The sequence below is a fragment of the Jaculus jaculus genome, chromosome 6 (assembly GCF_020740685.1).
Source record: "Jaculus jaculus isolate mJacJac1 chromosome 6, mJacJac1.mat.Y.cur, whole genome shotgun sequence".
Classification (NCBI taxonomy): domain Eukaryota; kingdom Metazoa; phylum Chordata; class Mammalia; order Rodentia; family Dipodidae; genus Jaculus; species Jaculus jaculus.
This window is the reverse complement of record NC_059107.1, coordinates 141,685,440-141,711,420: the sequence shown is the minus strand read 5'-3', so window position 1 is coordinate 141,711,420 and position 25,981 is coordinate 141,685,440. Positions and strand designations below refer to the sequence as shown.

At 44.3% G+C, this 25,981-nt stretch overlaps 1 protein-coding gene and 1 long non-coding RNA gene across 2 annotated transcripts; one reads left to right on the top strand and one right to left on the bottom strand.

Annotated features, from left to right (window-relative positions):
• Window positions 1-47: 47 nt before the first annotated feature.
• On the top strand, window positions 48-25,981 carry LOC123461605. The gene is made up of 3 exons (XR_006637739.1): window positions 48-242; window positions 15,597-15,693; window positions 25,773-25,981. It is a non-coding gene; the product is annotated as an uncharacterized LOC123461605 (long non-coding RNA).
• On the bottom strand, window positions 19,577-21,566 carry LOC123461604 (progestin and adipoQ receptor family member 3-like). The gene has a single exon (XM_045152846.1). The coding sequence runs from the start codon at window positions 21,564-21,566 to the stop codon at window positions 20,631-20,633; it is 936 nt and encodes a 311-aa protein (XP_045008781.1). The 3' UTR covers window positions 19,577-20,630.

Sequence of the window (25,981 nt, the reverse complement as noted above, 5' to 3'; positions counted from 1 at the left end):
CGCGCCTCGGGGCACGGGCGGGCTCGAGCTGCGTTGACCTTCCTCACGATCCACTTGCACTCCATTCAAACAGCGCGAGTCAGCGATGGCCCTGGCGACGGCGGGTCCTGAACGTGCAAGCGACGGGGAGCACTGGGGTCACGCTGGGCCTTTCGCCAGCAGCATCAGGCCCTTCTCGAAGGCAGCGAGCCCCCCGCGCCCGTGCACACGTGTAACTCTTAAGTGCATTTGTTCAGCCACAGGTGAGCTGGGTGAAACGATGCGTCACAGAACGCTAAGTGCGTGTCTTAAAGGTCTTTCTTGCAGTGTGCTAAGAGTTGATGTCTTTTTAATGCATCATAGATTACGTTATTTTTTCTTTTAAGTATATATATTTTTAGTTTTGTAATTTATTTATTTGAGAAAACATGAGAGAGAGAATGACTATGGGCGCACCAGGCCCTCTTGTCACTGCAAACTCCAGACACATGCGCCACTTTTACGCACCTGGCTTTACCATGGTACTGGGAAATTGAATTCAGGCCAAAAGGCTTTGCGAAGACCAGGCCATACATGTCCCCTCCCCCCGCAGGTAGGGTCTCACTCTGGCCCAGGATGACCTGGAATTCACCATGTAGTCTCAAGGTGGCCTCGAACTCACCGCGATACTCCTAACTCTGTTTTGCGACTGCTGGGATTAAAGGCGTGCGCCACCACGCCAGGCTCCATACATGGTATTTTTCATCCGATGAAATGCAAACAGAAACAAATGGCAACTTTGGCATTGTTTTGGTCTTTTTCTTTTACCTCTCGCTATACCAAAAAGCTCAAAAACAAACAAAAATCCCCCAAAGCCCGCCACAAAACAAGATTGAAAAAATAAACCACCTAAATGAACAAAAATACAAAACATACATACACTCCCCTCCACACACACACATTGTTCCACTTCTCACTCTTTAATAACTCTTGTGGGGCCTAAAGGGTCCTGTGGTAACTAGGGTAAGTGTGTCCTTTCTGGGTAAGATTGAAGGACTTGCTCCCCCAGCTAGCAGGCAAGCAGGAACCCAGTCTCCTGAATCACCTGTTTGCCCGGTTCCATATAAAGAACTTTCCCGAGTTCAGGCAAAGCTGACTCAGTTTAATCAGTATTCATAGTCTCTCTATCTTTCAAACACACACACACACACACACACACACACACACACACACACACACAGAGAGAGAGAGAGAGAGAGAGAGAGAGAGAGAGAGAGATTGAGAGAGAGATGGAGATTTCTGCTCTAGCTGACTCAGTAATCAGTATTCATATTCTCTCTCCTTATCTTTCAAACACATACACACACCCTGAGGAAACTAAGCCACAGCCTGAGTCAGCGGAGATGAGGGAGCAGAGAACTCAGCACCTGCTGTCCACCGTCCTAAAATGGAAAGGAGAAGAGAGGGTTATTAACTTGAACAGGGTGAGGGAGTTCAGAGATTCCTCACTGTCAGCACTGGGAGAAAGTTAAGGTTGCGAATAAGCCAGAAGGAACTGAACTCACTCTGCAGAGGGAAACAGCCCATCGATGTTACTGGAAGCCTCTTGCTCTGCCTAGGCCACTGTTTGCATAGCTTATTACAGCTTGCAAAACGGTTCACGTTTCATCTTCTCAACAGACAGCCAGGTGATAGGGTCACTGTTTTATTTCAAGGTGATTTTTAATTTTTTTTTGTTGTTTATTTTGAGGTACACTCTCATTTTAGCCCAGGCTGACCTTGAACTCACAATGATCGCCCTATCTCTGTCTCCCGAGTGCTAGTACTGGGATTAAAGTCCTGCACCACCATGCCCAGCTTCACGTTTCTTTTTCTTTTCTTTCTTTCTTTTTTTTTTTTGGTTTTTCGAGGTAGGGCAAATAGAGGATGGCTGCAAAGCCAAAGGATCCAGGTTTGATTCCCCAGCATCCACATATAGACACATGCACAAGGTGGCACATGCATCTACAGTTCCTTCTCACTGGCTGGAGGCCCTGCTCTGCCCATTCTGTCTGTCTCTCTTCTCTCTCTGCTTACAAATGAATAAATAAATATTAAAAAAAACCTGTGTTTATTTACTTGAGAGAGAAAGAGAAAGGCAAGAGAGCAAGAGAATGAGTGTGGGTGCATCAGGGTCTTTTGCTGCTATAAACGAGCTTCACGTCCATGTTCCACTTTGTGCACCTGGCTTTATATGGGTGCTGGGGAACTGAACCAGGGCCAGTAGGTTTTGCAAGCAAGCACCTTTAACCACTGAGCCATCTCCGCAGCTTCCACTTTTTTAAAAAAATCATCATTGAGCTGGGTAGGATGGTGCATGCCTGCCATCCTAACACTTGGGGAGGCTGAAGCAGAAGGATTTTATGTTCGAGACCAGCCAGGCTACATAGACTGTGGGAAGTGCATTAGTCATTGTCACCTTTTTGGGGGAAAAAAATGCCTGACACTTCAGTTTAAAGGAGAAAGGGGCTTATTTCAGCTTATGGTTCCAGCTAACAGTCTATCATTGTGGGGAAGGCTTGGTGGAAGTAGCCGGTCACATTCAGCACATGTGATGATTGCTGGTACTCAGCCAGAATTCTCCCTTTCCTTTACTTACTTATTTGAAAGCAAAGAAAGACAGAATGAATGAGACAGAAGAGGGAATGGGCACACTGGGGCCTCTTGCCACTGCAAATGAGCTCTAGCTGGACGCACCATTTTGTGCATCTGCCTTTAAATGGGTACTGGGGAAATGAACCCAACTCTCCAGCCCTCCTCCTCTTTAAAAATTTATTCACAAGTGGAGAAAGAGAGAGAGAGAGAGACAGAGAGAGCGAGAGAGCACACTAGTACCTTTAGCCACTGCTGATGAACTCCAGATACCAGATATATGTGCCACTTTGTGTGTCTGGCTTTACATGGGTATTGGGGGATTCAACTTAGGTCATTGGGCTTTGCAAGCAAGTGCCTAACCACTGAGCCATCTCTCAAACCCCTCATTTTGTTTTTTTCTTTTAAGGTACAGTCTCACTCTAGTCCAGGCTAACCATGTAGTCTCAGGTTGGCCTCTAACTCACCCCATTCCTTCGACATCTGTCTCCTTAGTGTTGGGATTAAAGGCATGTCCCATCATGTCTGGCTAATAATTTTTTTAAATTCATTTATTTACTGGAGGGGGAGGAGAGACAGAGAAAATAAATGGACAATATCAGGGCCTCTTACTGCTGCAAGCAAACTCAAGACACAAGCTGCATCTGCCTTCGATGCAGGATTTTTGGGGTTCAGGAGGGGGTTCTTGCAAACTTGTAAACCCCCAATTTGGGGTCTTTATTGACAAATATGGACTTGAAAAGGATAAATTAGTAATTATTGAATTTATTTAGGGAAAAAATCATAATTTTTGAGGTTTATTTAGGGGAAATTGATTTCTAGAAAAGTTGGGGCAGTTCCACACACATGTGGGAGGTAGAACATAGGTGCCCTTTCCAATAACAGACCAGAAAGGATTAAGAAATAGTGGTGAACTCAGAGGTCGAAGATTAAAATGTTGCATATGATCAAGTGAGAGATGGTACCCTCCCAAAGCATGACATAGATAGGAGGGAAGAAAAATATCCAAGTTTAGTTAAGTATCCTCCCTCCTCCACTTTCCAGCCATAGTGCGAGAAAGGGACAGACGCCAGTGGATATTCAGGCCAGATCACGTGGCAAAAGGAAGAGAAGACAGTGGATGAGCTATGGAGGAAAAGAGAGAGTTGGGCTAGGAGGGTGACCTCTTTTATAAACGCCCAATCAGGGCGATCCTTGTCTTCAGCCTCAGGTGTGTAAGCAGAGACCTGATTGGTGGACTCAAGGGGCTTCAAGGTGTGGTTGGTTTGTGGGTTCAGAGGAGGGGGCTGTCCAGAGAGGCAGAGCTGAAGAAGAGGGACGGTCCTGGTTCGTGTGTCCCTGGCAGTCACCTTGGAAAGAGCCTCAAATCCAAGTCTCAGTTTTGTGCAGAGGGACAGAGGAGCCTCTCCTTTTCACTCTTTGGGTTTCTGCCCCGTAGTGCCTGCCTGAAAGAAACTAGCTTTCACCTATTTCTCCCTCAGCTTTATATGGTTACCAGGGAATTGAAACCTGGGCCGCAGGCTTTGCCAAGAACCTTGAAACGCTGAGCCGCCATCTCCCCAGCCCCCAAATTTATTGATAATCATTTGTGCCAGTCATGAAGCTATGCGTTGGCTGCCCCCCCAAAAAAGATTAAGGGGCTGGAGAGGTGGCTCAGTGGTTCAAGGCGCTTGCTTGCAAAGCCTGATGGCTTGGGTTTGATTCTCTAGTACCCATAAAGCCAGATGCATAAAGTGGCACATGTGTCTGGAGTTTGTTTTCAGTGACAAGAGACTCTGATGTGCCCATTCCCCTCCCACCTCCTTGCAAGCAAAAAAAAAAAAAAAGAAAGAAAAAGAAAAAAACTCACTTCTTGCCTTCAAGTTTCATGGGGGAGATAACATCTTTTTTTTTTCTTTGAGGTGTGGTCTCACTCTATCTCAGGCTGACCTGGAATTTACTATGTAGTCTCAGGGTGGCCTCGAACTCTCGGTGATCCTCCCACCTCTGCCTGGGCTGGGATTAAAGGTGTGCACCACCACGCCCAGCTGGGAGAGGGCCTGTTTAACTGGTAGTAACAGCACATTTGCTAAGGTCTATGAGGGAGGCATTGCTCACGCTATTGACAGCCTGTTACATGCAAGTCTGTGTTTTAAGTGCTTTACATAATATTAACGATGTAAACCTTAGTACAGTACTACGAATTTGGTTTTCTAATTCTCTCCCTTTGACACAGGGATAATGAGGCGCAGGAATGAACAGGTGCAAGTTTGTGCATCATCTGGATTCACAGACGAGGAAGTACTGGGGTGGTTTCCAGCTGGGCCTCCAAAGGCTATCAAACATTGAAGGAGAAAGGGGAAACACTTTTTGTTGTTGTTTTTCAGTGTTCAGAGACAAGGGAAGCACTAACGCAAAGGCTTAGAGCTTGTGAAAGAGCACGTGGGGATTTGGAAATGGCAAGTAAAGGAGCCCAGGCCATCCAGGAAGCTTCTCACGTTTCCTCATCCCGCGCTGCTAAAAATCTGAAAGCCAGGTTGGGGTGGTGCAGGGCTTTAATCCCAGCATTTGGGAGGCAGAGGTAGGAGGATCACCACGCGTTTGAGGCCAGCCAGGGCTACAGCGTTCCAGAGCAGCCTGGGCTAGGGCGAGACCCTGCCTAAAACAAAACAGAACCCTGGACAAACCCAGTGATTTAACTAAATCCTTCCGTCAGAGAAAATTACCACATTTACCGCATCTGTGGCTGTAATAATGTGGGTATGTGGGGGAGGGGGGAAGGAGGGAGAAGATGTAGGTGCATTACAGATTAGAATCATTTTGTGGTGGTCAGCCTCTAGGCTAGGCTAGGGTTCCTTGAGTTAAGGTTCCCACTGGTCTTTGGCCCACACCTCAAGGTCTTTGATTTTGATTATTTATTTATTATTTGAGAGAGGGAGGGAGGGAGAGAGAAACAGGCAGATAGAGAGAATGCCCTCCCTCCGCCCCCCAGGGCCCCGGCCACTGCAAACAAACTCCAGACACATGTGCCACTTTGTGCATCTGTCTTCCTTGGGTATTAGGGAATCAAACCTGGGTCCTTAGGCTTTTGCAGGCAAGTGCCTTACTCACTAAGTCATCTCTCTGGCCACTTGGTTTTTAAAAGTTATTTTATTTTTTTAATCTTCATCTTGCGGATTGCATGCTTACCAGTTTGGCCTAGTAGTTGTGCTGATGCGCTCAGTCCCAGTCCCGAGGCAAGCACACCAGAGCGGGGAGCTGTCAGGCTGCTCCCAAGGACAAGTTCATCCTGGTTCTTTGGGATGGCGGGGTGGAATAATTTCCACTTCTTTTCTTTGCTCTTTACCTCGTTTCCTCTTCCGAAAGCAAAGCAAGGTACAAAGCCCTGCTTCTAATGCTGCCTCCGATGCACACATTAGATAAAGCCTGCAAGTTGCTGCTGGCTGGGGAATAAAGCCACAGGCAGCAAGAGTGACTCGTAGCGAAGTGCAGATATCAGAAGTTATCAGGGGCCGGAGAGATGGCTTAGGCGCTAAGGCACTTGCCTGGGAAACCTAAAGAAACACAAACAAAAAATCCAGCTTTATAGTTAAGAGAGAGAAAGGGGGGGGGGGAGGGAGAGAGGGAAAGAGGGAGAGAGGGAGAAAAGGAGAGAGAATTTATCAGTAAAATGAAGCCGATGATGTACTAATTGAGAAAAACGCCCTAGCAAAACATAGCATGCAACTGCACTTTGCACGCCGTCCCGACCTAGCATGCATAAAAATACGGAGGCTGGGAAATAATAGGTAAAAATATGCAAGTCCTAACGTGTTGATCTTTAGTCTTTAAAATTTTCTCTTAACTTCTAAGTTTTCTAACACATGCATGTATCGTTACTGAAATCAGGAAACAACATAAATTACATGAAACCTGCTAGTATTAGACAGAGCAAATAGCTCAAATGCACTTTCTTAGCCCTAGGCTGACTTATTTCGTTGTGCTCTGGTTTTCCTTGTCAAGGGAAGATTTCCTTATTTCGCAGTTTAGGCTGTTGTTTTCTAGTTCCTTCCAGCAGGAACTAGAGGAGGGAGTGGGGACTCCGGGAGAGACCGCAGCCTTTTTCCGTGTCCCTTTGTCTCAGAGCTCCTGTGTCCCCGGGTCTTTTGTTCTCCGCGCGGCCTGGGATTTGAGATTTAAAGAAAAACAAGAGCCGGCCTTCCTTGCGCCCTCTGGTGTCCCACCCAAGAATTACCAGACAAAGAGCGAGGGCGATCACAGTCTTCACACCGTGCTCCCCCAGGGACCCCCGGGGAAGAGAACCTCTGCAATCTCAGAGGGAGAACCCACTCACCAACAGGCAAACCTACTCAGAACTTACAAGTATAGAGACCTATTTAAAGCAGAATTAAAATCAGCACCCGGGCTGCAAATATTTCAAATAATTCCAGGCGTCGAGCGTGCTGGACGGTGGTGGCGCGGTTGGCCTGGCGTGTCCATCGCTGTAGCCTTTATTCTCAGCGATGGGAAAAAAGTCAAATAGTAAATAAATCGTCATTTCTCAAAAAACTTGGCAAAGGTTTCTAGATTCTTGAACTAAGAAAGTCAAGATTTGTTCTGTAAATACAAAAGCAATGTTTTGGATTATTTGCGAATTAATTAGGTGAACTGAGTCAAGCTAGGTTTCGCTTGATTGCCGATGATTTCTGTAACTGAGTTTTGCCAATATAATTTGAGAGGTGATCTACTGAAAGCCCCTTTTTTTGCCTACAATGCATACTTCGTTGTCTTTTTTGTTTGTTTGTTTGTTTTTTCAAGGCAGGGTCTCGCAGGGTCTAACTCTACCCCAGGCTGACCTGGAATTTACTATGTAGTTTCTGGGTGGCCTTGAACTTTTGGCAATCTTCCTACCTCTGCCTCCTGAGTGCTGGGATTAAAGGCGTGTGCCACCATGCCTGGTTTCATTAAACTGTATATATATTTTTGCTTGTTTATTTTTATTTATTTGAGAGAGACAGAGAGAAGGAAGGAGAGAGAGTGGGCGCGCCAGGGCGTCCAGCCACCACAAACGAACTCCAGAAGCGTGCGCCCCCTTGTGCATCTGGCTAATGTGGGTCCTGGGGAATCGAACCTCCAACCGAGGTCCTTAGGGTTCACAGGCAAGCGCTTAACCGCTAAGCCATCTCTCCAGCCCTCATTAAACTATATTTTTGAAAAATTATATTTCTACTGAAAAATACAGGCAAAATCTTTTGTGTTTGACGATAATATCTTGGTGCTGTAATTTTATTTTAGTAAATGACTTATGTATATAGAAATGAGATTTTAAAAGTTTATAGGTGCTCCCATTCCTGACTCATAGCCAACAGCTCTCTCAAGCGAAGTCAGTGTTGGCCTGGTAGCTCAACAAGGTCTTCAAGGATCCATCTGGGTTCTTCTCTTTCTTCTTTTCAACCTTCAGCCCGTTGATTTTTCCTTTCCATGAGTGTGGCTTTCTGGCTGTAAGTTATCTGTCACAGGCATCATAGCCACTGCCCGGAGCGAGAGTGAGAAGACATCTCCAGCAAACTTTCCCTCTGAATTTCTCTCTTTAGGAAGAAAGCCTTTCCAGAAAAATTCTGGAGGGAGTATCCCTGCTTCATTAGCCTGCTATTTGATTATAAGGAGACTGAGAATGTGATAATTAAGCAAAAGTCAGTGGATAATGACTGTAATATTTTTTCATGCTTTTTAAAATTGTGTATTGTCTGTTTTAAAGAACTGAAATCTAATAGTATAATCTGTTTTTCCCTTGTTTTAATAATTTTATGTTAGGAGGTATACCCAGAGAATTGTCTACTGAATTACAATTTCAAATCAAACTTGCACATGCTTTGAAAAGCGTTCTGACCGCATCCTTCCTGTCTTTCAAATCCTTCCAAGGATTTGGATTTTATTATTGCCCTCATTCCAATTTTCCTCATTTTTTTGGGGGGGAGGGGTGGCGGGATTTCATGGTAGGGTCTTGCTCTAGCCCAGGCTGACCTGGAAGTCACTATGTAGTCTCAGGGTGGCCTTGAACTCATGACTATCTTCCTATCTCTGCCTCCTGAGTGCTGGGATTAAAGGCGTGTGCCACAAATTTCACTCATTTTAAAAAAGGTTGAACATCTTTCCATGTTTGTCTGTCATATATATTTTCTCCAGATCTAGTTTAGGTCCTGGTTTTCTTTCAGGGTTTCCTGGTGGGGTAGGGTTAAAATGGAAAGGTGTTGCTTAGAATAGCAACAAAGATACGTTAACATGATCATAATTTTAGGGTTATAAAGGGTGGCCTTATTTTCCAGTGTGTCTGCACTCATCCTAGTTTGTCTCTGCTGTGCCAGTGTGTAATACAGCAGCATTCAATTCACTCTCACAAGTATTTCAAGCAAGGAGTAGTGGCAAATACCTTTAGTCCTAGCACTTGGGAGGCAGAGGTAGGAGGATTGTTGTGGGATCAAGGCCAGCCCTGGATTACATAATGAATTCAAGGTTGGCCTGGACTAGAGTGAGGTTCTACCTGAAACAAATAAACAAAAACTTCTCAAACTGGGGACTGGGGAGAATGGCACTTGTGTATAAAATCTCCTGGGCCAGGGTCCAAGTCCCAAGCATCCATGTAAAGCAGGACGCAAAGTGGCACATGTGTCCGATGTTTGTTTGCAGTGGCAAGCCCCTAAACCCACATAAATATATAAATTTAAAAAGTGTCTCAATTTGGGGCTGGAGAGATGGCTCAGTGGTTAAGGTGCTTGTTTATAAAGCATAAGGACCCAGGTTCGATTCCCCAGTACCCACTTAGAGCCAGATGCACAAGGTGGCAGATGTGTCTAGGGTTCATTTGCAATGGTCTGAGGCTGTGGCATGCCCATTCTTTCTCTCTCTGTCTGCGTTCTGTTTCTCTTTCTCATAAATTTATAAATAAAAATTTTGAAAAAGTGTCTCAAGTTGGGTTGAAAATATGTTGCCCCTTGTTGTCTGAGGTATACATCAAAACACCACTGTTGCCCTTTAGCTCTGGCACCTCAGCCAGGAGGTGCTGCACTGTCGTGGAAGGCTGGAGGATTGGTGTCCTTCACTGGTACATTCTCAGAGTTGGAACAGTGCCTCGCACACAGTAAGTGCTTAATAGGTATTAATAAAACCAATATGTAAATTCATTGCTTGAGACTTGGCTCACTGCCGCCTGAGCAACTGGATTCTGTTAGCAACCAACATGAAGGAAGGATTTGGGGTTTGCGACTCATGGTGCCTGCCAACACTCGCCCTTGAGACCCTGATGAATCCCGTCATTCTCCCCGGGACTCAGCCAGCTTCCACTCCCACCAGCAATATGTGTAAGCATCTGTTTCTCTAACCTTCAGCCACATGGTGTTATCTAATTTTTTTTATCTGTGCCAGTATGGTAGCTTCATTTGCATTGCCCTTATTGTGCAGAACAGTGAACATATTTTCGTATGTTTAAAAGTCATTGGGAATTTATCTTGAGAACTATTTATATTCTTTGCCTATTTTTTTTGGAGTGAATTATTGTTTTTTTTTTTTCTTATCAATTTGTAGACATTCAAATAGCTGTTCCCAGTTTTTTTGTGTCATTTGGGTTTGCTTATGGTGTCGTTATTAAGCAGAATTTAAAAAAAACATATTTTATATCATGCTTAAAAATGCTTTCCCTGGGCTGGAGAGATGGCTTAGCAGTTAAGCGCTTGCCTGTGAAGCCTAAGGACCCTGGTTCGAGGCTCGGTTCCCCAGGTCCCATGTTAGCCAGAAGCACAAGGGGGCGCATGCGTCTGGAGTTCGTTTGCAGAGGCTGGAAGCCCTGGTGTGCCCATTCTCTCTCTCTCCCTCTATCTGTCTTTCTCTCTGTGTCTGTTGCTCTCAAATAAATAAATAAATAAATTAATTAAAAAAAAAAAAACGCTTTCTCTGCCAGGTGTGGTGCACACATCTTTAATCCCAGCACTTGGGAGGCAGAGGTAGGAGGATTGCCGTGAGTTCAAGGCCACCCTGAGACTCCATAGTGAATTCCAGGTCAGCCTGGGCTAGAGTGAGACTGTACCTTGAAAAACCGAAAAAAAAAAAAAAAAAAAAAAGCTTTCCCTGGGGCTGGAGACATGGCTTAAGGCACTTGCCTGCAAAGCCAAAGGACCCAGGTTCAACTCTCCCAGGACCCACACAAGCCAGATGCACAAGGTGGCGCATATGTCTGGAGTTCATTTGCAGTGGCTCTCTTTCTTAAATAAAAAAATATAAAAAAAATGTTTTCCTGGCCTCGAGAGAAGGCTTACCTACAAAGGCTAACAGCCAGAGTTTGATTGACAGGACCCACATAAAGCCAGATGCACAAAGTGGCTCATGCATCTGGAACTCGTTTGCAGTGGCTGGAGGCCCTGGCGTGCCAATTCTCTCTCTCTTACTCTCCGTGTCTCTCTTACTCTCTCACTCTTGCATAAGAAAAGGTAATCCATTGGCTTTGCCTCAAAAAAAGTGTATATATATATATATATATATATATATATATATATATATATAAAATGTTTCATAAACAAATTTAAAGCATTGTGCCAAAATAAGTTCATGATAGAAGGCTAGGGATGTAGCACAGTAGTAGACCACTTTGGTGCGCACAAGGGTCTGGGTTGAATACCTACCACTGAAAATAAATGTGTAAGTAAATAAATACATAAATTTCATACAGACCAAGATTTATATGGGAAACTGGGAACTTGAAAGTAAAAGAAGAATCAATGAAAGAATTGAAATCTGGGTATAGGGAAACTTTTTTTTAAAACCCATGTTAGACTCTCCAGATCCCATGTAAGTCAGATGCACAAAGATAAGGCAAGCACAAGGTGGCAAATGGCCACTAGGTGGCGCAAGCATCGGGTTCGATTGTGGTGGTTGAGGCCCTGGTGCACCAACTCTCTCTCTCTCACTCTCTCTAAAAAAAAAAAAAATAAATAAACAAATAACTAGACATGAAGAAGAACATCTGTGCTTCTGTTCTAAAAAATTTTTGGTTATGTTTTTTTGTTTTTTTGAGGTCGGGTCTCACTCTGGCCCAGGCTGACCTGGAATTAACTATGTAGTCTCACGTTGGCCTTGAAATCATGGTGATCCTCCTACCTCTGCCTACCGAGTGCTGGGCTTAAAGGCATGTGTCACCATGCCTAGCTCTTTAAAAATATTTTTATTTATTAAAATATTTTTTTATTAAAAAATATTTTTACTTGTGCCAGGTGTGGTGCAAACGCCTTTAATCCTAGTACTTGGGAGGCAGAGGTAGGAGGATTGCCATGAGTTTGAAGCTACCCTGAGACTACATAGTTAATTCGAGGTCAGCCTGGGCTAGAGTGAGACCCGACCTTGAAAAACCAAAAAACAAAACAAAACAAAAATTATTTTTTGATTTGTAAGCAGAAATAGGGAGAGAATGGGCATGCCAGGGATTCATGCCACTGCAATGGAACTCTAGATTTATGCGCCACTCTGTGCATCTGGGTACTGGGGACTTGAACCCAGGCTGTCAGGCTTTGCAAACAAGCATCTTGAACCACTGACCATCACCTCTCTAGCCTCACTCTTTTTTTTTTAAATTTTTTTGTTATTTTATTTATTTGAGAGTGACAAGCAGAGAGAGAGAGAGAGAATGGGCATGCCAGGGCCTCCAGCCACTGCAAATGCATGTGCATCTGGCTAATGTGGGTCCTGGGGAATCGAGCCTCGAACTGGCGTCCTTAGGCTTCACAGGCAAGCACTTAACCACTAAGCCATCTCTCCAGCCCCTCCTTGATTTTTAAAATTAGTTAATTTTCAAGGAGAGAGAGAAAGAGAGAGAGGGAGGGAGGGAGAGAGAATGGGCGTGCCAGGATCTCTTGCCATTCCAAAGAACTCCAGATGCGTGTGTTACTTTACGTATCTGGCTTTATGTGGGTACTGGTGAATCAAACCCAGGGCCATAAGGCTTTGTAAGGGAGTGTCTTTAACACTGAGGGTTTAGTCAGTTTATTCACTGAACTGGAGGACAGTTGAGGTCATAGATACTATATTGAAATCAGAAGTCTTAAATAACTTCATATTCACTGAAACCTGTTTCCTCACTTGACTTCAAAATACTGGCAATTGTACCTACATGCTCCACACAGGAAATTGGGACACTTCCCTCGTCCTCTAAACAGCTTACGAAGAAAGAACTGAAGATACTGACATGGAGATAAGGGTTACTCGTTCACAGCACACCCCGCAAGGTTCCCATTGTAAATAAGCTTTATATAATCAGAACTGGACACTGTCTCTTAGGTTCCCAGCCTTAATCAAGAACAGACAACCAGCTGGGCATGGTGGTGCACACGTTTAATCCCAGCACTAGGGAGGGAGAGGGTAGGAGGATCACTGTGAGTGGCCACCCTGAGACTACACAGTGAATTATTCCAGGTCAGCCTGGGCTACAGTAAGACCCTACCTCAAACAAACAAACAACAAAACAAAACAAAACAAAAACCAGACAACCAAGAATTAAGAATTCTCAGTCATGAGAGAAGAGTCTGTAGCATAAATACTAGAAACCAAACAAGCAGAAGGAAAAAAGAGATGCCTTGTTGGCCATGGTGATGCACTTGTAATCCAAGCACTCTGGAGGCTGTAGCAGGAGGATCACAAGTTCAACTCCAGCTAGGCCATATATATAGATAGGATATATATATATATATGGCATGCACCACCACACCCGTCTGCTCAACTTATCTTTTGAGAGCCTGATGCTCAAAAGTAGTTGGGCTGACCACTCACTTGTCAAAAATAAACAATGTATGGGTTGGAGAGATTGCTCAGTGGTTAAAAGTGCTTGCATGCAAAACCTGATGGCCTAGGTTCAATAATTCTCCAATACTCATATGAAGCCAGATGCACAAAGTCATGAGGCATCTGGAGTTTGTTTATAGTGGCAAGAGGGCCTGGCATGCCCATTCTCTCTGTCTCTCTCCTTGCAAGAATAATAATAATAAAAATAAAATAGCCGAGCATGGTGATACACACCTTTAATCCCTGCATTAGGGAGACTGAGGTAGGAGGACTGCTGTAAGTTCAAGGCCAACCTGGGACTAGAAAGCAAATTCAGGTCAACATTGTCTGAAGTAAGACCCTACCTCAAAAACAAACAAACAAAAAATTTCATGGTAAACAGTCTTTGAAATATCAGGAATTTTGACTAGAGAGATGGCTCAGCAGTTAAGGCATTTGCCTGCAAAGCCTAAAAACCTGGGTTTGATTCCCCAGTACCCATGTAAAGCCAGGTGCATAAAGTGGCACATATGCAGCTGCTAGAGGCCCTGACATGCCCATTTTCTCTTCCTCACCCTCTCCTTGAAAACAAATAAACTTTTTTTTTAAAAAAAAAAATCAGGAATCTGATAAAGTATCCCTTAACGGGAAGATAAAATGTTTGGGGATGGAGAGATTGCTTAGTGGTTAGGGCACTTACCTGCGAAGCCTAAGGACTCATGTGTGACTCTCCAGGTTCCACCTAAGCCAAATGCATAGTGACCCAGCGTACGAGGTTGCTCATATGTACAAGGGGTGCACACATCTGGAGTTTGCAGTGGCTGGAGGCCCTGGCATGCCAATTCTCTCTCTCTCTCACATTAAAAAGACAAGTATTCTCAACATCCTACAATTACATTATGTCACAGAAGGCACAGTGGTCAGTCTTTCAATAGAACAGAGGTAGGAAACAAGGATATTTTGTTAGAATAAAATAAATGACCAGAATTTGCAATAGTATCAGGGCTTGGATTTAGGAATAAAGATAATGAATAAGAATTTGATGAAGTTCATAGTGAGAACCAGCTATGTCACATTAATATTAATCACAAAAGGGGCAGAGAAAGAATACACAAAGGGGAAAATGTATTCGAAGGTTTTTTAGGATTTCTACTTATGAAAGAACTCAGCTGGTGAAAAACTGGATTTTTCTACACAGCTGAGGATGGCTTGTCCTGATGCCTTTGATAAATTATTAGAAGACTCAGAAAAAGCTGTGTTCATTTTAAAATAAATCATTAATAATAAAATTGACTGTGGCTTGTGAAGAAGAAACGGGTATTTGTAGTTCTGTTTGAAACGCGGCGTCCGCCGTTCTGTAGGGACTGTGACCCTCAAGCTCTGAGTCTTACATAACAGAACTTTTAGCTAGTTTATGTAGAAACAAAATTTATTAAAGTCTGTGTAGCAGTCAGGTTCACATTGCTGGCAGAAAGAGCAGCTTGTCGGGGGGCAGGGAAAGAGGTTTTTTGGCTTACAGGTTTTGGGGGAAGCTCCCTGATGACAGGAAAAACAAAGACACAGAGGGCGGACATCACCCTCTGGCCAGCATAAGGTGGACAATAGCAGCAGGAGAGTGTGCCAAGCACTAGCAAGGGGCATCTGACTATGACACCCATAAGCCTGCCCCGAACAATACACTGCCTCCAGGAGGCGTTGATTCCTAAATCTCCATCAGTTGGGAAATTTAGCATTCAGGACACCCAAGTTTTTTTTTTAAAAAATTAATTAATTAATTAATTAATTTGAGAGAGAGACAGACACAGAGAGAAAGACAGATAGAGGGAGAGAGAGAGAATGGGCGCGCCAGGGCTTCCAGCCTCTGCAAACGAACTCCAGACGCGTGCGCCCCCTTGTGCATCTGGCTAACGTGGGACCTGGGGAACCGAGCCTCGAACCGGGGTCCTTAGGCTTCACAGGCAAGCGCTTAACCGCTAAGCCATCTCTCCAGCCCAGAACACCCAAGTTTATGGGGGACATCTGAATCAAACCACCACAGTCTAAAAGCTCAGGAAAACTTTTGGAGGGTCAGAGACAGGCTTGATGGCTTGACAACCAGAAACATGTGACATGAGGACCACAGTGAAGACTCCAGAGTGACAGCTGCTGAGGACCTTGCTGGAGAGTCCTTGACTACCCTGTTCTCTTAAGACCCGGGCTAGAACAGCGCCTCTGCAGACCAGTGGCCTGTTTCTCTGTGGTCTTTGCAGATTGGATTTTCATGTGCGTGTGACCTACCAGGGGAGCCTATGTCCCATGTTGACAGTTGGCTGCAAGAAAGGCTGAGGAATTCTCTCTGATTTGAGGGTGAGTCCCATAATGTGGCGAGTTCTCCGAATGTGGTAATTATGTACAGAAGATGCTGGCAGTGTGAAGAGGACGCACACCAAATTGAAAAAAAAAATGAGGGTAAAAGGCTGGAGTCACTGGATGTGCTGGCTTCCCCCCGACCCAATAAAAGTCCACGTCCCACTGGGGCAGGTAGATTTTTCAGCATTGGAATCCCCTCCTCCCAGGGAAGTCTGTTCTCTCTGCTTTCTTTTCCTCTTATTTTGAAATAAACTTTATTCACTTAAAAAAAAAATTATTGAGCCGGGCGTGGTGGCTCACACTCTAATCCCAGCACTCTGAAGGCAGAGGTAGGAAGATTGCCATGAGACTACAGAGTGAATTCAAAGCCAGCCTGTTCTAGATTGAGACCCTACCTCAAAACAAAACAAAACAAAACAAAACAAAACAAAACAAAACAAAACAAAACAAAACAAAACAAAACAATTTTATTTATTTGCAAGCAGAGAGAGAGAGGAGAGAGAGAGAGAGAGAGAGAGAGAGAGGAGACAGAGAGAATGGGCACACCACAGACTCCAGCTGCTGTAAACAGACTCCAGATGCATCTGTAAACAGACTCCAGATGCATGATCCACTTTGTGTATCTGGCTTTACATGGGTACTGCGGAACTGAACTCAGGTTGTTAGGTTGTGCAAGCAAGTTCCTTGGCCACCAAACTATCTCTCTAGCCTTACACTTTATTCTTTTAAGCAGAACAAAACTGAAGTCAAATCACGTCTGGCCCCTCTGGGTTAGGGCAATAGCTCAGGGGGAAACATAGCTTGTTGCACAAGCATGGTGACCTGAGTTTGGATTCTCAGAACCCATGTATGTCTGCATGTGGTAGCATGAATGTAATCTCAGCCCACTTATAGGTACATGGGTGGTAGGGACAGGAGGATCCCTGGAAGCTTGGCATACGTGGCACTGAACAGCAAGAGACCTTGCTTCATACAAGGTGGGAGATAAGGGCTGACATTGGAGATTATTCCCTGACTTCTATATGTCTGCTGTGGGCTGCTATCATACACATAAACACACATACACCCACCCACATAAATGTGCACACAAAGACACATGCACAGGGCCTCTAGCCACTGCAGTCAAACTGCAGGTGCGTGCACCGTCTTGTGCATCTGGCTTATGTGGGTTCTGGGGAGTCAAACCTGGGCTCTTAGGCTTCACAGTCAAGCACCTTACCGCTAAGGGATCTCTCCAGCCCAAGCCTGGGTCTCACTAGGATGTGGTGATCACGGACACTCCAGCAAGGTCCTCAGCAGCTGTCACTCTGGAGTCTTCACTGTGGTCCTCATGTCACATGTTTCTGGTTGTTAAGCCATTAAGCTTATAGCTAACCCTCCCAGAATTTTCCTGAGCTAGCAGACCTTAATACATTTTGTTTCTTTTTAAACTAGCTAACAGTTCTGTTAATGTGAGACTAAAAACTCAAGTGGTACAGTCCCCATAGAACTCAGGATGTAACATTTTAATCAGAACTACAAATACCTGTTTTTTTTTCACATTCTTGCAGAGTTTATACATTAAGTGAAGTGTTTAGTGTGTCAGTGGGTAGTAACATGTCTAATCTGTAATATACACTGGTTACACATGGGGAAGCCATACGTTGATGAAAAGGATGAAGGAGATATTACTCTCACCAAATTGCCCTGAAAGCACTATACTTCATACTCATATATTAATGCTACTCTCAGTTCTGGTTAGAGAAGCTTCTCTTTTCAGATGGCAATGACCACTGGGATGTTCCAAAAGGCAACATAGTGTTGAGAAGAAGGGATGGAGGAGTGGCCAGCACTGAAACATCCCACACCCTCCAAGGCTCAGGGTCCATTATGGAAGAGGTGGCGGAAAGAATGTAAGAGCCAAAGGAAGGGTGCCACTCACTGCATACAGCTGTCCAGACAGAATTTGGCCTCAATATCCAAGACCTCACAGTGCCTAGCAATACCTACACAAGACCCTCAAAATAGGAGAAAAAGATGATGACATCAAATTAAAACAGAGAATAATGGAGAGAGGGAGGGGATATGATGGAGAGCAGACTTATGAAGGAAAAAGGGGAGAGAAATGCCTTGGTTTGTTGTCTGTAAGTATAGAACTTGCCAATAAAAAATATATATATTAAAAAAAGGATGAAGGGGTGCAGATAATTAAAAGAATAAATTGAAGCCTGACATTAATTGTACTGCATCAGTTGCTTGTAGAGGATTTACTTTGCTAATTCATTCTGGTCACAATAGTATTTGAGTTTTCCCTGGAAGCTCTTGGTCATGTGGTTTGGTTTCCAGTTGCTGTTGAATAAATCACCATAAACCCTGTGGGGTAAAAATAGCAACAGGTTTATTTTGTTCTCAGATTCTGTGGGCAAGGAATCTGATGGGCCAATGGCTGGTTTTTATTCTATGATATGTGGGGTCCTAGCTGGGGGAAATAAGTAGCTATGGGTGACTCAAAGGAAGGAACTGGAGTCACTTCTGTACCTCCGTGTAAGACGTCTGGGCTGGCTAGATTTGAGGTCTAGGTTCACTGGGTGTCACCTAAGGCATCTATATGTGTGATTGTTTTTTTTTTTCAAGGTTTCACTCTAGCCCAGGCTGACCTGGAATTCACTACGGAGTCTCAGGGTGGCCTTGAACTCATGGAGATTCTCCTACCTCTACCTCCTGAGTGCTGGGATTAAAGGCGTGCCCCACCACGCCTGGCTTTGAGGTTTTGTTTTGTTTTTTTATAGCATGGCAAATGGATTCTAAGGAAAGTATCCAGGCAGCCAATAATTCATGTGTACCAGACAGGAAGCTGTGTGGCCTTTTCCAACCTAGCCTCAGAAATTATGAAATGGGCACTTTGGGCATAGCATAGTAATATGATCAGGTCACCAGTCTGACATGGTATTCTCTATGTAGTCTCAGAGTGGCCTTGAACTCATGGTGATCCTCCTACCTCTGTCTCCCTAGTGCTGGGATTAAAGGCGTGCACCATCATGCCTGGTTTTTTGTTTCCCCTAAGGGAGGGTTTCACTCTAACACAGGCTGACCTGGACCTGGAACTCAGTCTGTAGTCTCAGGGTGGCCTCAAACTCACTGTGATCCTCTGACCTCTGCCTCCTGAGTGCTGGGATTAAAAGGTTGCACCCACCACTACACCTGGCAATTCTTTCACGTTGAACACCTTTTCATGGACTCACTTAAGCACCTGAATCTTTTGCATATATATGCAAATTTATTTACTTTTTAAAAATTTTGTTTTTTCAAGGTAGGGTCTTGCTTTAGCCCAGGGTGACCTGGAATTCACTATGTAGTCTTAGGGTGGCCTTGAACTCACAGAGAGCCTCCCACTTCTGTCTCCCAAGTGCAGGGATTAAAGGTGTGTGCCACCATGCCTGGCTACAGGGAGATTGGCGCGCCAGGGCCTCCAGTCACAGGAACTGCATTCCAGATGCATGCGTCACTCTTTGTGCATGTGCATCTGGCTTCATGTGGGTACTAGGGAATCAAACTTGGGTTGTTAGACTTTGCAGCCAAGTGCCTTAACTGATGAGCCATCTCTTCTGACCCTTTACTTTTTTTTTTTTTCAATTTTTTCTGTTTATTTTTATTTATTTATTTGAGAGGAACAGAGAGAGAGAGAGAGAGAGAGAGAGAGAGAGAGAATGGGCGTGCCAGGGCCTCCAGCCACTGCAAACGAACTCCAGATGCGTGCGCCCCCTTGTGCATCTGGTTAACGTGGGTCCTGGGGAATCAAGCCTCAAACTGGGGTCCTTAGGCTTCACAGGCAAGCACTTAACCGCTAAGCCATCTCTCCAGCCCGACCCTTTACTTCTTTTTTTTTTTTATGAATGCTGTAAAAGGTTTTATTTATGCACATGAAGAGACCAAAGAAGAAAGTTACATTGTGATAGGGCAGTGAGATCTATTACTATAAACACAAGCTTAATGTTTCAGATCTGAATTTTATAGTGTTGATACATACTATATGTATGGAAATGCTAATACACGTATAAACAGGACTGGAGCACAGGTGAATCATATCACCATCAGTGGGATAATGCATGAGATCTAAGGCGTAAGGTTCAGTTCCGGTTCAAGAACAGGTCCATCTGATCCTGTGGCCTTGAGAGTAGCACCCATACAGTTGGGACCCCATCATCAAGAAATGTAGGACTACAAATTAGACATGAAAGTAATTCTGGAATTTTGGGATCAAAATCCATTCTCAGGAATTCAGTTATAATATGGAATTAAATATCTGGAAGGCTTAGGTGGCTGGTGCTTGGTTATTAGAGCACAGAATTTGTTGCTTAGTCACATCCTTAGTTTCTCACTCAATTATCTATTATAAAACATCAATGTATGTTTCTTTCCTCTTCTCAATACTCTTAAAAGACTTAAGTTTTGTCCTGGCAAAAAAAAAAAAAAAAAAAAAAGCAATGTTGCTAAGGAAAAGGGAACCTGTAGCTAAAGGAAATAATTTAAGTGCCAGTTTCTCATTATCTTGTAAACTACCCTTGCCTTTATTAGACACTTAAATTTATGACAATGAAAATATCTTCTATTGAAGTAATCATACAGGATGACTCCAGCCCTTCCTAAGAAAATGAAGCTGGTGTTAAGCAAAATCAATCCTTCTTCTACACTGGCCACAGTCCTTGTTGCCATCTACATGCTTTTATGATCACCATCTAATTTCAGCTCTCTGTATAGACAGCTCAGTTTTAAGGGTTGTACAGCAGTTATGACTGCAGATCCCCAAGTATATTTTTCCACTCTTATAAAGCATTATTATACATTAAACAAGAGGAAAAAGGAGAAAATAATGGGAACCTTGAAAATAGTAGGGTCTACAATTCCCCATTGTATATTGCTTAACAACTGACTTCACCAGGTGGCCATACCTGAACTCACAAATGTGAAACATAGTCAGGACAAGGCTTGCTGTGCCTGTACTGCATAACATACACAGTTGACTGATGCCACCAATACAACATCACCACTGCAAGGATGTGCCATATCTGGTGGCTTGATCCGAGGTAGTTTAGCTGTCCTGGGAAGTACCGTTCTGGAACTTTGGAAATGTAGAACAGGAAAGCAAGAAGAGCGATCACATACATCACAACTACACGTGGTGCAAAATCCTGTACAATAGGAGCACTGATTCCCCCATTGAGCCAGACCCAGTGTAGAGTAGGGATGACACCATATCCCGAAACAGAACAGAAGATGACTGAAGGGAGCCTCTGCCACTGCTGTGTGAGGTAACTGGGATGAATCTGCGCAAAGAACACCGCCAAGATCATAGCCAGCACGGTGATCAAGTACACCTGGTGCCAATAATTATTACAATAAAATGCATAAAATACTCCTGAGACATAGCAGCCCAAAATTCCAATAGAAATTCCTGCATAATCTAATGCCATCCATCTTCGACACGTTTTTTCTGACCGGTGGCAGGAAAAAAGGTGATAACCCACTGAACAGAGCGTACAGACCTGGAAGCAGAAAAGACAAATAGAACAAATTACAAAATCTTCTCTGGATGCACTTGCTGAGGGTAACACGGAGGTCATGTCATAGATTCCCAGGGTGAAGAAGAGAAAGAAACCCAGCAAATGACTCCAGATGTTTACTGTCTCGTTAGATAAAATAAACAAGCTTTTGATGCAGAGCCTGGAAGGCAGGTAGGCCCGGTAGCCGTCCGTGATGTACGGGTTGTCTTTGAGGGACACGGGAATCTGCTCGTAGGTGTAGAGGCGGATGCCGCGGGGCACCAGCACCGGCCAGTCCTGGTAGCTGCCCAGCTCGATGTAGTGCGCGCTCTTGAGCAGCTTCTGATGCATGGTTCCCCGCCCGGGAGCGCTCCCCCCGGACCCGGGGAGGGGGCTTCCCGCCGCCGCCCCCGCCCCGGCCCGGCTCGCAGACACCCCGCGAGGACCGACGGCGCGGCCCAGGTCCCCGCTCCGCTCCCGACCCTTTACTTCTTGATGGAAGGTCACATTGCAGAAGAATTTATAGCATAGGAAATACTTTTTTTGCATGAGTATGTGTACATGATGTGCATGTATGTGTACGCATGTTTACATAAGTGTAGATGCACATGTATGTGGATCCTCAGGCACATGGAGAGTAGATGTTGACATTGGGTGCTTTCCTCATCCACTCTCCACCTTATTTATTGAGGCAGGTTTTCTCATTTGAACTCAGAACTTGCTGATGTGGCTGTTGTAGCTAGTCAGCTTGTCCTGAGGATCTGCCTCCCAAGCACTAGGATTATAGGCAGGCCACCATGCCCACCAGGCATTTATGTGGGTGCTGGGGATCCAAACTCAGCTCCCTATGCTTATGTGGCAAGTGCGTTACCAACTGAGTCATCGCTTCAGCCCCAGAACATATTTTGGAGGCCTCTGGAAAATGCAGTCTGTCTTCAGATGGTAGAGTAAGGTGGGCTGAACAAATGCCAGCCTGCTATTGAAATTATGGTCCATGTAAATGAATGATATTCCAGATATAGATGTAAATAAGAAAAGCAGGCTATAGTCACTGGTAATTTGCCCACATTCCAGTAAATAACTTCTCAGCCATGGCCAGGCAAGCAACTTAAAAAAAATATCTATATCTATATATCTATATCTGTATATCTCTCTATATAATTTATTTACTTGTAAGCAGAGAAAGAAAGATAGAAGAGAGACAGCCAGAGACAATGGGCACTCCAGGGCCTACAGCCACTGCAAACAGACTCCAGATACATGCACCACTCTTGTGCTTCTGACTTTATTTGGGAACTGGGGAATTGAACTTGGATTGTTAGGCTCTGAAGGCAAGTGCCTTAACTGTTGAGCCATCTCTCCGGTCCCAGGCAAGCAACTTTAATTCAGTGCCATAAAACACAAAACAAAACAACAAAGTCATGAAAGTGGGAACAAGCTTGTTTAGGAAGAAGGGCTTGAGTTGGAGAGGAGGGATAAAAGAGAGTAATGGGAGGCAAGTAAGATTGACATGCTATGTGCATACATGAAATTGCCAGAAATGAAAATAAGATCAGGAAGAAAAGCAAGCTAATGCACAGTGTGCATGATTCTGTTTTTGTTTACAGATATGCAAAATCTATGCTAGGTGTGAGTATTCATGTGTACCTATGTACAGATAGTGGATATGATATATCAATGACACAAAATTAGGAATGCTAGATCTAACCTAATTCTTAAAAATTTTTTTTGTTTATTTTTATTTAAGAGTGACAGACAGAGAAAGAGGAAGAGAGAGAGAGAGAGAAAGGGAGAGAGAGAGAGAATGGGTGCGTCAGGGCCTCCAGCCACTGCCAACGAACTCCAGATGCATGTGACCCCTTGTGCACTGGCTAACGTGGGTCCTGGGGAATCGAGCCTTGAACTGGGGTCATTAGGCTTCACAGGCAAGCGCTTAACCACTAACCCATCTCTCCAGCCCCTAACTCTTTTTTTCTTAAACTCAGCTTGTGAATTCTGTTACCATATTCCTGCTTCTTCAGTCCATCGTCTGTCCTTTGTTTTGGTTATAGAAGATGAGGAGAACATACCTCAATGGTTTCTACGTCAAATTAAGGGTTCTGGGTATTGAACTCATGTCCTCATGCTTGAAAGGCAAGCACCTTACCAACTGAGCTATCTCCCCAGCTTCAATTATTTTAAATCTCAATAGCCCAGAATTGTTTCCTTGCTAGAGAAGGAACAAAGTGAAATAGTTAAACAGACTGTGGTGGCACATGCCTAGAATCCCAGCTCTTGGGAAGCCAAGTCAGGAGGGTGGCCATGGGTTTGAAGTCAGACTGTATTTCATAGTGAGTTCCAGGTAAGACTGGGCTACAGTGTGAGATCTTGTCTTTAAAAACACATATACTGTGAGCTCAAGGCCACCCTGAGACTACATAGTGAATTCCAGATCAGTCTGGGCTAGAGCGAGACCCTACCTCAAAAAAACCAAAACAAGAAAAAAAAAATTGCTGGGGAAATGGCTTAGCAGTTAAGGCATTTGCCTGCAAAGCCTAAGGACTCTGGTTTGATTCTCCAGGACCCATGTAAGCTAGAGGCACAAGGGGGTGCATGAGTGTGGAGTTCATTTGCAGTGGCTCGAGGCCCTGGCACACCCATTCTCTCTTTCTGTCTGCCTCTTTCTCTTTCTCTTAAATAAAGAAATAAAAAGAAAACATATTTTTTGTATGTGCACATTGGAGAAAGAGTCCATGCAGTTATCTCAGAGTTGTTATTTTTTTTTTTTTTTCATGTTAGGGTCTTCCTCTAGCCCATGCTGATCTAGAATTCACTCTGTAGTCTCAGGGTGGCCTCAAACTCACTGCGATCCTCCTACCTCTGCTTCCTGAGTGCTGGGATTATAGGTGTGCACCGTCTCACTTAGCCTTAGAGGCTTTTTTAAAAAATATCTTTTTTTTTATTGACAATTTCCATAATTGTAGATGTGGTAATTCCTTCCCCTCTCCTCTTTCCCCTTCACAACTCCACTCTCCATCATATCCTCCCCTGCCAGTCTCTCTTTTATTTTGATGTCGTCATCTTTTCCTCCTGTTATGATGGTCTTGTGTAGGTAGTGTCAGGCACTGCGAGGTCGTGCAGGCCATTTTGTGTCTGAAGGAGCACACTGTAAGGAGTCCTACCCTTCCTTTGGCTCTTACCTTCTTACTGCTGCCTTAGAGACTTTAACTCTCAGGTTTGGTAGGGCATCTTAGGTTGGAAGAGCCTGGGTGTGTAGTCTGGAGTGTTGGTGTGCTCTGGGCTGGAGAGTTGGCTCCCAGTCCAGATTAGAGATGTGGTCTAGGTTCACATAGTCCGTGTGGGAGGGGCGAGGAGGGGAGCGGTACTGCTGGCAGCCTTCCGCGGTGGCTTTGGTCCAGAGTGTGCTCCTGCTGCCTGGATGGCGTCCCTGCCTAGAGTAACTTAGGAGGGAGTGCTTGGTGTTTCTTGACAAGCAAGCCCAGAGAGAAGGGGGATCCCCTAGCAGGTGCCAAAGTTCTTGAAGATAAATCAGATTATTAGAAGGGCCCTGGGGAAAAGGAGAGAGAGAGAGAGAGAGAGAGAGGGAGGGAGGAGAAAGAGAGGAGAAAGAGATTACTTGTGGTTTTGATTTTGTGTTTTAAACCATTTTATAAACTGAAGAGGGCTCAAAGGAGCTTATGTAAAAGGAGAGTGAGAGGAAGTTTCAAAATGTCTGAAACTAGGATTTAAGCTGTGGAAGTCATCCAGATGGGGTTAGAAGGTGATGTTTTTTTCTTAAACAGACCTGTTGATTCAGGACATTTTCCCCCTTAAATTTCAGACGCACATGTGTAAGCAAAATTTTAATAGCCAGGCATCATGACACAGGCCTGCGATTCTAGCACTCAGGAAGGAGGCTAAGGCAGGAGGATTGCAAGTTTGAGGTCAGCCTGGGATACATAGCAAGACCTTGTCTCAAAAAAAAAAAAAAAAGCAACATTTCTTTTCCTAAGGTGGGTGTTCAGGCTTAACTACTAGGCCATCTCTCTATCCCTGAAAATATAATCTTTTAATCTTTGTTGTATCAATAATGAAGTATTTTGAATAATTTTTCTGAATTTATATAGAAGTCTACAACCTTAATACAATAAAGTGAAATATCTAAGACTGAAATGATTAATTATTATTTTTTGTTTTTAGTTTTTGTTTTGATTTTTTGAGGTAGCATCTTTCTCTATTCCAGGCTAACCTGGAATTTACTATGTAGTCTCAGGGTGGCCTCGAACTTACTGTGAGTCTCTTGCCTCAGTCTCCCCAGTGCTGGGATTAAAGGCTTGTGCCATCTTGCCCAGCTCTTATTTTTAGTTTTTTGAGGTAGGATCTTGCTATGTAGCCCTGGCTAGCCTGGAACTCACTGAGTAGCATGCTATGACTTTGAATTCCTGATTCTCCTGCTTCCACCTCCCAAATGCTGGGTTACAGTCTTGTGTCAACATACTGTTTTCTGTCTCTTGCCTATCTTTTGTTTTGGCTTTTTAAAAATTTCACTCTCCATCTGAGAATGTTTTTCTTTTTTAGAAAGCAGCAAGAACCAAGGACAACCAAAAATCTATCACGAGGACAAGGACTGCTGACTCCCTGTCAGCAGGTGAACCACCCTTTGCACAGCAGCCAGGGCCCAGCTGAAACCACAGGGGAAGTGATGAGATGAGCAAGAGCGCTGCTTCCACTCTGAGACTGACAACCTGCGCCAGGGTGACGGAGACAGACACTGAGGATACTCAACA

Bases quoted from the DNA above. Each gene is read 5' to 3' on its own strand.
- LOC123461604 (XM_045152846.1), bottom strand. From the start codon at position 21,566: ATGCATCAGAAGCTGCTCAAGAGCGCGCACTACATCGAGCTGGGCAGC.